The 14,700-nt window shown below is 56.6% G+C and overlaps 1 protein-coding gene across 2 annotated transcripts in view; it reads right to left on the reverse strand.

Moving 5' to 3' along the window:
- Positions 1–14,700, reverse strand: part of LOC138503501 (embryonic protein UVS.2-like) — a 235,899-nt gene that overhangs the window by 143,403 nt on the left and 77,796 nt on the right. For both annotated transcript variants that reach the window (XM_069623283.1, XM_069623282.1), the window contains one exon: positions 628–681. In XM_069623283.1, coding sequence (XP_069479384.1) covers positions 628–681 — 54 coding nt within the window. The remainder of the gene's footprint in view (positions 1–627; positions 682–14,700) is intronic.

Raw genomic sequence — 14,700 nt, forward strand, 5'->3', positions numbered from 1 at the left:
GTTTACGTTGGCGATACTTATTCTTCTCCCCTTTCTCACAGGTGCCCCTTGGATATTTCAGGGCCGACTGAAGATGTCTGGGATAGGTTAGCACCTTGAGGCCAGCATAACCGCCACGTTTAAGTAACACAACTTTAATTTGAGAAGACAGGTTCCTCCCTGGGGAATATGTGCACATTATTAGGCCTTATTTGCAGGGGGTTAATAGTTAATGGGGGCACTCGCACAGTGCTCCTGTAATGGGAGCATGGGCGGCGCTCATGGGAGGGGCAGGAGGGGACATGGGTACCTGTCTTTACGTCACATTCATTAGTGCCTTTAATGGGCAGCAGTGTATTGGCCTATAGGGAACGCTAGATATTTCCCGGGAGGCCTCTGCACTCTGGGCCTCTTGTGTAGTAACCTGTTTTACTTCCAAATGTTCCAACAGGAAAGGGGTTGGGCTTGCTGAAAATGTGTAATATGGGGTCACTTTGAAAGTTATTTCCAGGGCCTCTTTTTTGATATGTGGCTACTCAAAAGTCACGCTCACTGGAAAAATGAAAGGTAATAAGCAGCCCCAGTATTCACCCCAATTGCCACATTCCTCTCTAGCAGGTACTGGGGTCTGCAGCACACCCTCCTCACCTGTGTCCACTGCTACAGTTGCAGTGAGGAAGTCCTCGGTTTCATTCCCAGCTCCTGAAAGAGAAAACAAATGGTTACATTCAGGGCTGGCCTTAGAAGTCCCAGAGCCACGGGCAGCAAAACAAAAACGTGGCACCCCTACCTTCCCCCACCTGCCCTGAGAGCGGAGCACATTTAATTTCAATAGGGCGCCTCCCGTTCCTGTCCCACTGTGCCAGCTAGGGGTAGCCCGTGAAATATTCCGCCGACCTGGTGTGGCCGGGGTTAATGGCAGGACGCCTGGGAAGTCGCCCTCCGGCCCTGCCATAAGATTACCTTCCTGGGAAATGTACTCTGGAGAGTTCAGTTCAGTGCGCCTTGAAGACAACAGCCAAGAATTGCAATTACAAGTATGGGAACGAGTAATCACAACTCCATACCACGACCACACACAAGGCCCATTAATCCAGATCCTGCCTGGTCTCCAGCTCTACCATCAGTGCTTTAAGTCTTCAGAAAGTGGGGCTGAGCCGGTGCCCTGCCGGGGTCCCCCCAGTCCCACACAACATTGGCGGGACACATTATTCCGCCACAGGAGATGCACCTGCCTGTGGGATGTTTTTATCCACGCATCCAAGCCCTACCTCAAAACTGTGCAGTACTGACATGGAAAACATCATGATGGCCAGAGCTTCCCAGAAAATGCACAGGGAAATGCATGAAGAATAGGCTGCCACTCATTTTTGCCAATGTTATGGGCACAGAAGGACACTGCCTAAAACCACCATTGGACTACCCACACAGTAGTCTGAAACCATTGGGAATGGCAATGCTGATTGCCAAAAGCAAACCCATAACTGTTGGGAATTCATTTTCTTGAATCCCAAAAAGGGGTGCAGTACCAGTACTCACCACTATCAGAAAGCCAGCGTTTTAAAACCACCAGATTTTGTGTAAAACTGAATAAATGAACCCAAGGCAAGCCAAAGAAAGACTTACTGAGAGGTGGATCCAATGTAAAGTTATATTCTGAAGTGACTTGAAGGTTTATAACAAGACTGGCTGAGCTGTGGATTTCAGCAGTTTAAGTAAATTTGGACTGAAAGACACTAAAAATCTAACAGGCCGATTCATGGAATAATTAGCGCGGCGCAAGTGGCCAAAAACGTGCGATTCGCAGTGGAATAGCGAAAATCGCAGTGGAATAGCGAAAATCGCACGAAAAGCAGCGCACATCGATTCATGGAAGGCCGTGCGCGAGAAAACCATCGGACGTGCGATAAGAAAGTGCGCGGCGCACGTTGGCGCACAGGCCATCTAACGGCATGCGCCAGGTCACAGCGAAAATCGCACAGTCCACAGCGAAAATCGCACATAGCGCGGCGCACGCAACAAAAGTAGGCTTGGCCGGGTATGTGGATTTCAGGGGTGCGCGGGAAGGTCCACACGCGATTACAGCAGGGTACGTGCATTTCAGGGGTGCGCGGGAATTTCCACACGCGAATAGCCTGGCCGCGTGTATTTCAGGGGTGCGCGGGAAGTCCCACACGCGATTACAGCAGGGTACGTGTATTTCAGGGGTGCGCGGGAAGTTCCACACGCGAATAGCCTGGCCGCGTGTATTTCAGGGGTGCGCGGGAAGTCCCACACGCGATTACAGCAGGGTACGTGTATTTCAGGGGTGCACGGGAAGTTCCACACGCGAATAGCCTGGCCGCGTGTATTTCAGGGGTGCGCGGGAAGTTCCACACGCGAATAGCCTGGGCGCGTGTATTTCAGGGGTGCGCGGGAATTTCCACACGCCAATAGGCTGGGCGCGTGTATTACAGGGGTGCGCGGGAAGTCCCACACGCGATTACAGCAGGGTACGTGTATTTCAGGGGTGCGCGGGAATTTCCACACGCGAATAGCCTGGGCGCGTGTATTTCAGGGGTGCGCGGGAATTATCACACGCGATTTGGCTTGGTACGTGTATTACAGGGGTGCGTGCGAAGTTACACACGCGATTAGGCTGGGTGGGTCCTGTCACCCTCGACGGCCCCTGCAGGCAGCCCACAAAACAGGGGACTACCCTGCACACCTGCTCATGTCTCCCACCACCCCCCCAGTCACCAGGGGTACCCTCCACCAGGCCCCCACTCATGTCTCCCACCACCCCCACCCCCCCAGTCACCAGGGGCACCCTCCACCAGGCCCCCAACCATGTCTCCCACCACCCCCACCCCCCACCATCCAGGGGCACCCTCCACCAGGCCCCCAACCATGTCTCCCACCACCCCCACCCCCCCAGTCACCAGGGGCACCCTCCACCAGGCCCCCACTCATGTCACCCACCACCCCCACCCCCCCAGTCACCAGGGGCACCCTCCACCAGGCCCCCACTCATGTCCCCTATCACCCCCACCCCCCAGCAGTGCAGGGGCAGCCTCCACCAGGCCCCCACTCATGTCCCCTATCACCCCCACCCCCCCCGCCACCAGGGGCACCCTCCACCAGGCCCTCACTCATGTCACCCACCACCCCCACCCCCACCCCCCCAGTCACCAGGGGCACCCTCCACCAGGCCCCCACTCATGTCTCCCACCACCCCCACCCCCCAGCAGTGCAGGGGCAGCCTCCACCAGGCCCCCACTCATGTCTCCCACCACCCCCACCCCCCACCATCCAGGGGCAGCCTCCACCAGGCCCCCACTCATGTCTCCCACCACCCCCACCCCCCAGCAGTGCAGGGGCAGCCTCCACCAGGCCCCCACTCATGTCTCCCACCACCCCCAGCCCCCACCATCCAGGGGCACCCTCCACCAGGCCCCCACTCATGTCTCCCACCACCCCCACCCCCCAGCAGTGCAGGGGCAGCCTCCACCAGGCCCCCACCCATGTCTCCCACCACCCCCACCCCCCAGCAGTGCAGGGGCAGCCTCCACCAGGCTCCCACTCATGTCTCCCACCACCCCCACCCCCCACCATCCAGGGGCACCCTCCACCAGGCCCCCACTCATGTCACCCACCACCCCCACCCCCCAGTCACTAGGGGCACCCTCCACCAGGCCCCCACTCATGTCCCCTATCACCCCCACCCCCCAGCCGTGCAGGGGCAGCCTCCACCAGGCCCCCACCCATGTCTCCCACCACCCCCACCCTCCCGCCACCAGGGGCAGCCTCCACCAGGCCCCCACCCATGCCTCCCACCACCCCCACCCCCCCGCCACCAGGGGCACCCTCCACCAGGCCCCCACTCATGTCACCCACCACCCCCACCCCCCCGCCACCAGGGGCACCCTCCACCAGGCCCCCACTCATGTCACCCACCACCCCCACCCCCCCAGTCACCAGGGGCACCCTCCACCAGGCCCCCACTCATGTCACCCACCACCCCCACCCCCCCAGTCACCAGGGGCACCCTCCACCAGGCCCCCACTCATGTCACCCACCACCCCCACCCCCCAGCAGTGCAGGGGCAGCCTCCACCAGGCCCCCACCCATGTCTCCCACCACCCCCACCCTCCCGCCACCAGGGGCAGCCTCCACCAGGCCCCCACCCATGCCTCCCACCACCCCCACACCCCCGCCACCAGGGGCACCCTCCACCAGGCCCCCACTCATGTCACCCACCACCCCCACCCCCCCGCCACCAGGGGCACCCTCCACCAGGCCCCCACTCATGTCACCCACCACCCCCACCCCCCCAGTCACCAGGGGCACCCTCCACCAGGCCCCCACTCATGTCACCCACCACCCCCACCCCCCCAGTTACCAGGGGCACCCTCCACCAGGCCCCCACTCATGTCCCCTATCACCCCCACCCCCCAGCAGTGCAGGGGCAGCCTCCACCAGGCCCCCACCCATGTCTCCCACCACCCCCACCCTCCCGCCACCAGGGGCAGCCTCCACCAGGCCCCCACCCATGCCTCCCACCACCCCCACCCCCCCGCCACCAGGGGCACCCTCCACCAGGCCCCCACTCATGTCTCCCACCACCCCACCCCCCCGCCACCAGGGGCACCCTCCACCAGGCCCCCACTCATGTCTCCCACCACCCCCACCCCCCCGCCACCAGGGGCACCCTCCACCAGGCCCCCACTCATGTCTCCCACCACCCCCACCCCCCAGCACTGTGGGGAACCTGCCAGCAGGCCCCCACACATGTCCCCCTGGCCCCAGGTCCTGACGATACACAATCATGGCAGTAATGGCCAGCATACCCAGCACAAACACCCAGGCAAGGATTGCATCCACCCACATAGTGAATGCAATCACATGACACAACCCCAATGCCAAGTATGCAAAAGAACACATGTCCGTCACACACACATACACAATGGGTGCAAGTGAATGTCAAAACCCATATCATGACATGTAACAAACCAATGAGAAAATAACACAAGTGTAAGAAAATATAAAAAATGTATTAAATACCAAAAATAAGTGAACTTTTCAAACATACAACGATGTGGCTAAGTAAATAAATGGTCCATGTCCGAGAACAAAAGTGATAAACAAAAAAACAAAGGAATAAAAAATTAAAATGAATTTGTCCAAAGCAATATCATGTCATAGGAAATTAATGAAAAACCATTACGTCATGGTGAAAACAATAAGAAATTAAAAAAATGTATCTCCCAAAAAAACAAACTATATACAGGAATGTTCCAGGGTCCATGAGCCCAACACCAAAAATGAAACCTACCACTAACTAATGAAAAATATATGTACAAAAAAGTGGCCATTGTCCGAGCGGTCCAAAATAATAAAAATAAATAAAGGAAACCTAGCACTAACTAACTAAATAACTATATACAAAGGCAGCGGGCAAGTCCTGCGGCTCACTTGGTGATGTTGCTGGACAGGGCATCATCGAACTCCATGTCGATGTCCTGGAGGCGGGACTCTGTCCTGGCCCCGAGGTCTCGCAGGGACAACCCCATGTCCACCTCAAACTCCCTGCGAGCTTCCTCGAGGCACTCAGCCCGCCTCAATGCCCGACGCATGGAGAACTCCGCCCTGACCATGGCGAGCCGCTCCTCTTCCGCCCGCTGCCGCTCCGCACCTATCCGCTGGCCAAACTCCTCCCACACGGAACACACCACCATCCCAGGGTTGCCCTGCCCTCCGGCCGATGCCTGCCCCTCTGATCTTGATGGCCCCGAGCCATGATGCCTCCCACGTCGAGCCCGCTGCTGCCTCCGACGCCACTGCCTCTGCCAGCACGACGGCATCCAGGCTGATGGAAACCACCGACGCCGTCGTGCACGTGCCCTGCCCGATGATGCCGTCACATCTTCCATCTGCTGGGGTCCACTTGCTGTGTTGTCCACCCCTGCTGGACCTCCGACTCCCAACTGTGGCAGGGATGGGATCCCCACCGAGCTGGCTGCATTGGTCGGGGCAGGTCCACAGGGGGCCCTGGTGGCATCTGGGCCGGAAGACGGCAAGGAGAACGACCGGTGGATAGCCTGCACAGAGGAGGAGAGGGCCGTCAGATTGGCCAACACATGCAGGAAACCCCCGAACATGGCCGATCCCAATTGGGCCACGTCGGCACGGTGCACTTCGTGATGACGTGCGTGCTCCTCCCGGGAAGCACGCACGTCATCACGAATCACAGCCGTGCGCATCGCGACCCCAATCAGGACCTTCTCCACGCGGCCAGGGGTTACCACGTCCGCAGGTGGAGGGGAGTCAGGTGACATGGACATCCCCTCTACCTGCGGACGGGCCTGGGACGGGGCATCCCTGCTGGTGCATGGTGGTGCACTCACAGGGTCAGGGACAGTGACATGCACAGGCCCCTCCACGGTGACCTGTGCTGCCTCCTGCCCCTGGACTGCACCACTTGCACCAGCAGGGATGCTCCCACCAGGCCCCATGTGTGCACCAGTGTCGGCCTCCTCCTCCTCTGTGCAAACCACCAACCTGGATGGCTCCTCACCGTCTCCCGCCGTAGCAGGCCCCTGTGGGGGCTCACCCACCCCTTCCGCTGCAGCCGTGGGGGCATCCCCGCCGCCTTGCTCCACAGCGCCGTCTCCGCCCTCTTCTTCACTAGCCGCTGCGTAGAGGGAGACAAAGGACACAAGCATCAGGCTACTGTACAATGGTCCCCTAGACAGGAAGCAATAGCAGATGAGCACCACTGTCAAAGTACACTTCCATCATGTCCCTCCACAACACATGGGTCAGTCCAGGCAAAACACACACAGTAACAGGCATGGTGCATGCCATGGACATTTCCATGCATGTCCAATGGACTCTAGAAACATTCAATGATATGTAACTCACATGCATCATGGCTCATGCATATCACATGCACACACTTCACCTCAGTCACATCCATCTGGCCCCAAACACACCGAACACAGGCGAAACAAGGGTAAGTTGGGTGCGTCACATGTGTCATGCATCCATGGCATGCACAAGTCACAGACACGCAGGTCAGGCACACAGACATGGCTACCATATATGTACCTGGCATCAGCACCCATCCTTCACCCCCATCCATGTCCAGAGACTGGCATGCTCTCATGTCCAAAATCTGCATAGGGCTCCCCATGCCGCATTTCAACACATGCAACAACCATGTGGGTCACACATCACTGGTCGCACATGCATTACCATGATGTCCCTGCACACATACATGCATACATGGCCCATGGCACACATACAGGCAAGTATCATAGAACCAGCACACCGCAACATGCCCTGTCTCACACGGTAATGCTTGGACACATACCGCTCAACTCCAGACGGGCCTCCCTCTCAAGGACCTGGGCGTGGAGCGCTGGGCGTACGCGTTCCAGGACCCTCTTCTGGATGGAACTCATGCGGCCCCGGCCCCCCTCCACGAGGCGCCGGGCCTTCACAAGGGTCCTGGACCTCAAGTCCTCCCAGCGCTTCTTGATCTTCTGGACGTTGCGGGTTGCCACCCCCTCCGCGTTGATGGCAACCACACCGTCGGCCCAGATCCTCTCCCGTCCTTCCTTGCTGGCGCGGGACGATCCAAAGAGGGCATCATACTGCCCCAGGACATGCTCCACCAGGACACCAACTTCGGTGGCAGTGAAGCTGGTGCCCCTCTGCCCCTCTGGCCTGGGGTTGCCACTGGTGCCAGATGTGGAAGTGCCCGACATGGCAACCCCAGAGGCAGGTGTGGGTGGGCAACTGGGTCCTGGGGCTGGGCTGTGGAGCGATGTAATCCCAGTTGGGAGTCTTCAGTTCCAGCAGGGGTGGACACAGCAACTGGACCCCTGCAGATGGCTGATGTGCAGGCACCAAATGGCAGGGCACGGTGGCAGCAGGCAGGCAGGCAGGCAGGCAGCAGCAGATAGCACGTGGGAGGCTGCTCGGGGCACTGGGGGGCAGTAACTCGGCCTTCTGGGCAGGAGCGTGGTGTTCCGTGTGTTTTCGGGTGGCCAGCTTGATACGGAGTGATTTGGCACGTGAAAATCCTGCACGTCAGCGTGAAATCCGAGGAAAGGCCCTTAGCGCGTAAGCGCGTCAGCACGCATACGCGATTCTATTGGACCAGAGTCCCTCAGCGCGTAAGCGCGTCTGACGTGACCCGCACGGGCGTTCCCCACTCAGCACGTGATGACGGAACACACGTGGAAATATTGCACGTCAGAGTGTCATCGCGTGATTGGCCTATGTACGTGTATTTCATTGCGTGTAATTGGACAAAAGTGCGCGTACACGCGATTGGCCTATGTACGTGTATTTCAGGGGTGCGCGGGCACTTACACACGCAAGTACGTCAGCGCACCTGTATGGCTGCTGCGTGGGAATTTCCACACGCTATTGGAGTGGGAACTAGATTCCAGGGGTGCGCGGGTCACACGCTCGCCTAGAACACGCGCAAAGCATTAATTTGCGCACTTTTCAAATAACAAGCCAGATGCCAGGATGAACATACCGTTCCTAGCAGCAGTGGCAGTGGGCTACCAAAGGAGGAGGAGGAGGAGAGTCAGGGCCAGAATATTCACACCCAGAACCAGCCTTTTCGGGATGCCTGATGACCAGGTGTATGGAAGGTACAGGTTTCCACCACACATAATACTGGACCTGGTGAGTGAGTGGGAGGATGACCTCACATCACCCACCCTGTGCTCTCAAGCACTCAGCCCCCTGGAGAAGGTCCTCAATGTACTGCACTTCTTAGCCACTGGATCATTTCAGCGGACAAGTGCCATAGTGGGTGGGGTGTCACAGGCCACCCAGTCACGCTGCCTACACCAGGTCTTGGACATCATCACTGCACGCCCATCAGTCCGCAGGCACATATACCTGCCCAGAACACCTGCTGAAAGGCATGCTGCCGCCCTGGATTTTTACGGAGTGGCACGATTCCCCAAAGTGCTAGGTGCCATCGACTGCACCCATGTGGCTCTACGTCCCCCCAGGGCATTTGAGCACATCTATAGGAACCGCAAGCACTGGCATTCCATCAACGTGCAGGTAGTATGTAATGCCAAGGGAATCATCACCTCAGTATATGCCAACTATCCCGGGTCAACCCACGACAGCTTCATTTACCGAATGTCCACCCTATGCCGGGACATAGATGCTGGGCGGCATGGCGATACATGGCTTCTCGGTGAGTATGTATGCCACTGCACATGCATGCATGTTGGATACTGAGCAAGGTCACAACCCCACCAATGATACCAATCACCACCTCCACAGGGGACAGTGCCTACCCTCTCAGCCCCCACATGATGACGCCAATTCGGAACCCCACCACGCCACCCGAGGTAAGATATAACACAGCCCACATTACAACCCGGGGCATAGTGGAGCGCACATTCGGAGTGCTAAAGTCACGCTTTCGCTCCCTTGACCGTTCTGGCGGGCAGCTGTTATACGCTCCCCCAGTAGTGTGCAGGATCATAGTGGCAGCATGTGTCCTGCACAACGTTGCAACACGCCGGGGCCTGCCCGTGGACATGGTGGTGGCCCCACATCTCCAGCCACATGCACAGCCGCTGCGCATGGGAGGGGAAAGGGCACGAGGGGAGGCAGCCCGTACACAGCTAGTGGCTAATTACTTCACATAGTATTCACTCCCCTGTGGAGTGCACACTGGCCTGGCACATTCCATCTGACAATCAATGATGACTCAACCTGACACTGATCCTGAATGTCTGGAGATTCAACCGTGAAAAGCATATCAGCCTGAGATTGTTCACCTGGAAGTGTTACAATGTGTGCATCCCTACCCACACACAACACCAATGCAGTTTTGTGAAGGAACACATTCAAGCAGCCAAAATTAATACCCACTTGCTAAATGCAACAAGAGGACAGTGCCATGTCACCCAACTCATCCCCAGCACCGCCACACAACACACCGTGCCATGTCATGCTATGTGCAGGTAAACAAAGTAATCCCCACAACGTGACAAGTGTTGCGATGTACAGTGTCCCCAATTGAAACTTCCTACACCTGAAATGCTCACTGTAATGCAGGACAAACAACATACTTGAGCACGTACTACCATAAACATGACTTCAGTAATGTAATAAATCAGTTGTCTCACCACCTGGATATGCCTGCACTCCCACCACTTCCAACTGAACAGTGTTGGTGCCATGTAGAGTTGTAGGTGCACTGCTGCCAACAAGGACCCCATCTCCAGACTAGAGGGCCTTGTGTAGACATGAGGAAGGGACCTGCAAATTGGGAGGCAGACACAGATGATGAGTTACACATCAATGCAACATGCAGTGTACAACACAACAGCAATATGCACTAGGAATGTATACACAGTATTGACTAGACTACCCACACATGTAGTGGGAGTCCAATGTCACCATGTACTTCAATGTCACTTGGGCACACCCTTTGCAAGCCCATGGAAACGGGAAGCTGGAGGGGTGTGTGTGACTCAAACCCAGGCATCTGAACCTAATACATGACAAGCCTGCATGTGCCCAGCCACAATGCAGCGTATGCCCACAGGAACCACGGAAGCCAACAATGTGTCCCCAAAAAATTGGGAAAAATATAAAAATAAAAATAAAAATTTAAAAAATATAAAAATAAAAAGAAAATCAAAAATGGCCATTAAAGGGCCCGGGGGGGTTGGGGAGGCCACCCAGGAGGTCCGAGGTCAGGGTGCACACCAGAAACCACCTGTGTGGATCCTGGGAAAAAAAAACACCTCCATGGGCTCATGGCCCACACGGCTACCCTATTGTGGGAGTATCACTGCTGTCGCTATTATCACCCTGTGCAGCTGCATCCGGAGGTGGTTGCACTATGGGAGGCAGCCCACGCAAGGCCCTACTCTGTTCCTCCATGGCTGCAAACATGCGGGTGTGGTAGGTCTCGTTCTGGAGGATGAGGGTGCGGAGGTCCCCATGCAACAACTCACGGGATGCCCGGACCTCCGCCCTCGTTGCTTGCATCTCAGCTGAGAGCGTACGGGTGAGACGCTCCAGCTGCTGTTCTGTCCTTTGGTGTGTTGAAGCCTCTAGCTCAACAAGAGTCGTCCTGAGTTGATGTAGCTCCTGCCTCAGGGCTTCCCTGTGGCCCTGGGACTCTATGGAGATGGCCTCCTGCAGAGTCGCCAGTGCCGCCCGCCTGTCCCTGTTGGACGCCAACATGTCCTCCCTGTGTGACTGGCAGATGGAGTCGGTTGCCTGCTCTAGTCGCTCCATCAGCCTTTCAGGGGGGACAATGGAAGTGGCCACCCTATCCATGGCCTGAGCCATCATCTCGGATGATGCTGCCTGTTGGGTAGCCATACCGTAAATGGATTGCTCCCATACGGTATTGCCAGGTGGCGTACGGCCACCACGTCGGCGGGCACCACACCTGTCTGGGGCAAGGCGGACTGCGCCTTGCTGTGCCGGCACTGCCTGAGGCTGCAGGACTGCATTCCCCCTCTGATCTGCTGGCCCAGGAACAGGATCAGATGTCGCGGAGTGTGACCCTGCATCCGTAACCACCAAAGGCCTAGCTGCCAACACTGACATCCCCATTGAGGGTTCTGACCCTGGTGCAGGTGGGTGGGACAGAACAGATTCCCTCCCTGGAACACTCACCTGCGACGGCACGTAGGTCTCATCATCCGAGTCAACAGCTGAGTACAGCTCGGGGGAGGTGCAGCCAGAGACACCCCTTGAGAGCACGACCTGCAGCACTTGTGGGTTTTCACCCACCAGCACACCACGTCCCTCACTGGTGGTTGGTCGGCCCTCGGACCCCTCCTGGCTCTGCACCATCTCCACAACCCCAGCAGTATCAGGTGCGTCTTCCCCTGCGATGACATAATGAAACCCGCATTAGCACCATGGCACACAATGAGGGCTGTGAAACAAGAGAACCAGTACTTGATTGACACATGTCCCACATGACTAAGACCCTCCCATGCATGCACCCTCACTGCGTATGAAGGGCAGGCAAATGGCACACACTCATTACACAAAGATGGAAGATGAACACATTTCATGCATGCTGCCTGGCAGTGGCATCACACATTGCCCTGTGATTGCCAGGTGACACACACATGCCATCACACAGATGGCATGTGCCATTGCTATTGAGTGTAGATGGAGAGGAGGGCAGCACTTATTCATTCTGTCCAGTTCCCACATGCAATAGCTTTTCTAATTCTGACAGGTCTGCTTTATCACCTGGAGCTGCCAGTCCAATATGGTCCAATTGCACAGGGACATGTGTGAACATATGATATCCAGGTAACAAAGTAACTCCACTTTACCATGGCCATGCCATACATGTGACTAGAGGACTGAGGAATGCCTAGTATAAGTGGTGGAATGCATACAATCTGTCTGATTGAACATAGGAAAATAATCAACAGTGTAGTGGCAAGGTGACACTTCAAGGCCAACTTGGGTGCTGTTGGGCTAGATATCTACTGTTGGCAGAAGGGATACTGCAATGGCGAAATGCAGCTGCCCAGGATGTCTTGCATGAAGCACATGGCTGACCCATTCGACTCAGGCGCACACACTCTCATCTGGCACACAAACAGATGCCCTCACACACACACCATGCACATGGATGACACACACATGCATGTGCACTCACCGGACAATGCCTCGTAATCAGGCAGATCTCCCACGCCTTGGATCTGTTCCTCCGTGACGTAGCTCCCAGCGACTGACTCATGTGGAGTGAGTTCCATGTCTTCTACTGGAGACCCACCTCCAGTCACTAGAGTTGCGGCATGACTTGAGGCCAGCTTCTTCTTTGCCCTGCGCTTTAGGTCATTCCAGCGCTTGTAGCAATCATTGGCTGTGCGCCTCACGATTCCAAGGGCACTTACGATGTCCGCAATGGTCTGCCAGTGTGCCTGGCATTGTGCAGGTGTGGTCTTGGATCCTGCAACAATGACCATCTCGTTATCATGTCCGGACACATACTCGACAAGTGCATTCAGTTCCACATCCGTGAAGCTGGGCTTCCTCGACGGACCGGACTGTGTAGCCGTGTCGGGGGCATCAGCCTGTGCCGGACGAGCACTCTTCCTCTTCCGCTTGGAAGGTGGTGGTGATCCTGAGTGTCCTGCGCCGCTCTGGACACTAGGGGCAGGAGCCCTGGTGGGCTCTGTATCAGGTGTGTGGGATTGCACACTCAGCATGGGAGTTGGTGCAGGCATTGGCTCAAGTGTAATGGTGTCATGGGGAATGTCAGCAGAATGGACTAGGACGGACACTGTCCTGGCTGGGTGTGTGAGAGCTGGGGTGGATGGAGCTGCAGCTGCCCCTGCAGCCTCTCCGCCCTGCCTACTTGGGGCAGCAGATGACCTTGCTGCCCCAGATCCACGTGGCACAACGTGCACCAGCGCACGTGTCGTAGCCCTGCTGACCTGGAAGTCAGCCATGGAGTCAGCCAGGTCTGGTGCCACAATGGGCTGGTCCAACAAGGGCTGAGCATGGATGGTGTCAGCCACTTCAGCCTCAACGGGAGGGGGGGAGGGGGGGGTGATGGGTGCCCTTGACTGGTCCTCCACACATGGGGGGACAGGCTCACCCTGCAAGTTACGACCACGTCCCCTACCGGATCCACCACGGCCACCACTTGTGGCTCTTCCACCTTTGCCACCCTTACGGAATCCTCGCCTCCCAGCCATGGCACTGATATTAATGTGCGTATGGGAGTGGCTGTAGACAATTGTCCTGGGCAATTGGGGGTCAAAGGGGTTGGGTACCAGATGGTAATTGTACCCTAGTGCTCTAGCACGGCTGATTGTAACCCCTGGGGAAAGATGACGGGTCACGCAACGCACAGGAGGCCCAAAAAAGGGAGATGACGTGCACGCAACCCCTCCTAGACCACGTGTGCAGAAAGAAAAACCTGCACTACGCTGTGGCACCCAGTAACACAAGAATGAACGTATGCGTGTCACACGCAGCCTAGAATGACCTCTGAAGGGGTAGGCTACACACGGGGCAAGCACAGAAGTTGGATACGTGCGTGACTCACCGTCTGCCAGGTAAAAGAGCGTGAAAAATGAGCGCGTTTGGCTGGCTAAACCCCCGCCAAAAGAAGATGTGTACGCTGTCTGAGAAGACAGGACAACAGTAGAAGGGGACACTGTTTGAGGGAACAGGCCCAGGTAAACCAGTACAAGAGGAAAAATAGAGAAAAAGCTGTCAGAGGTAACAGGGAGTACGAACTGGAAACGCCGTGAAGTAAATCGCGTGTGAAACGACAAGAAGTACAGAATTCACCCACTCGCTCTCCACGAAAAGCACGTACAAGGAAATGGTGTTCTACATGTACCTTATATACAGGCCCACACGTACAGCGTCACTTACGCGGCGTGTACGTTCACCAATCACACGCTTTGTCACTCCTGCGTGTAGATCCATTTTCACCAATCACACGGTTTGTCACTTCTGCGTGTAGATCCATTTTCACCAATCACACGCTTTGTCACTTCTGCGTGTAGATCCATTTTCACCAATCACACGCTTTGTCACTGGGACGTGTCACGCAACAATTTCCTGCACGTGCAGGTGACTATAGGCGCGCATATGCTGTTGACGGGTTTACGCGCTAAGGGCCTTTCCTCGATTCACACGCTGACGTGTGGGATTTCACTCCCTATCAGGCTGTCCACGCGTTCA

Source organism: Ambystoma mexicanum, chromosome 11 (assembly GCF_040938575.1).
Source record: "Ambystoma mexicanum isolate Mex_15411 chromosome 11, UKY_AmexF1_1, whole genome shotgun sequence".
In the NCBI taxonomy this organism is placed as follows: domain Eukaryota; kingdom Metazoa; phylum Chordata; class Amphibia; order Caudata; family Ambystomatidae; genus Ambystoma; species Ambystoma mexicanum.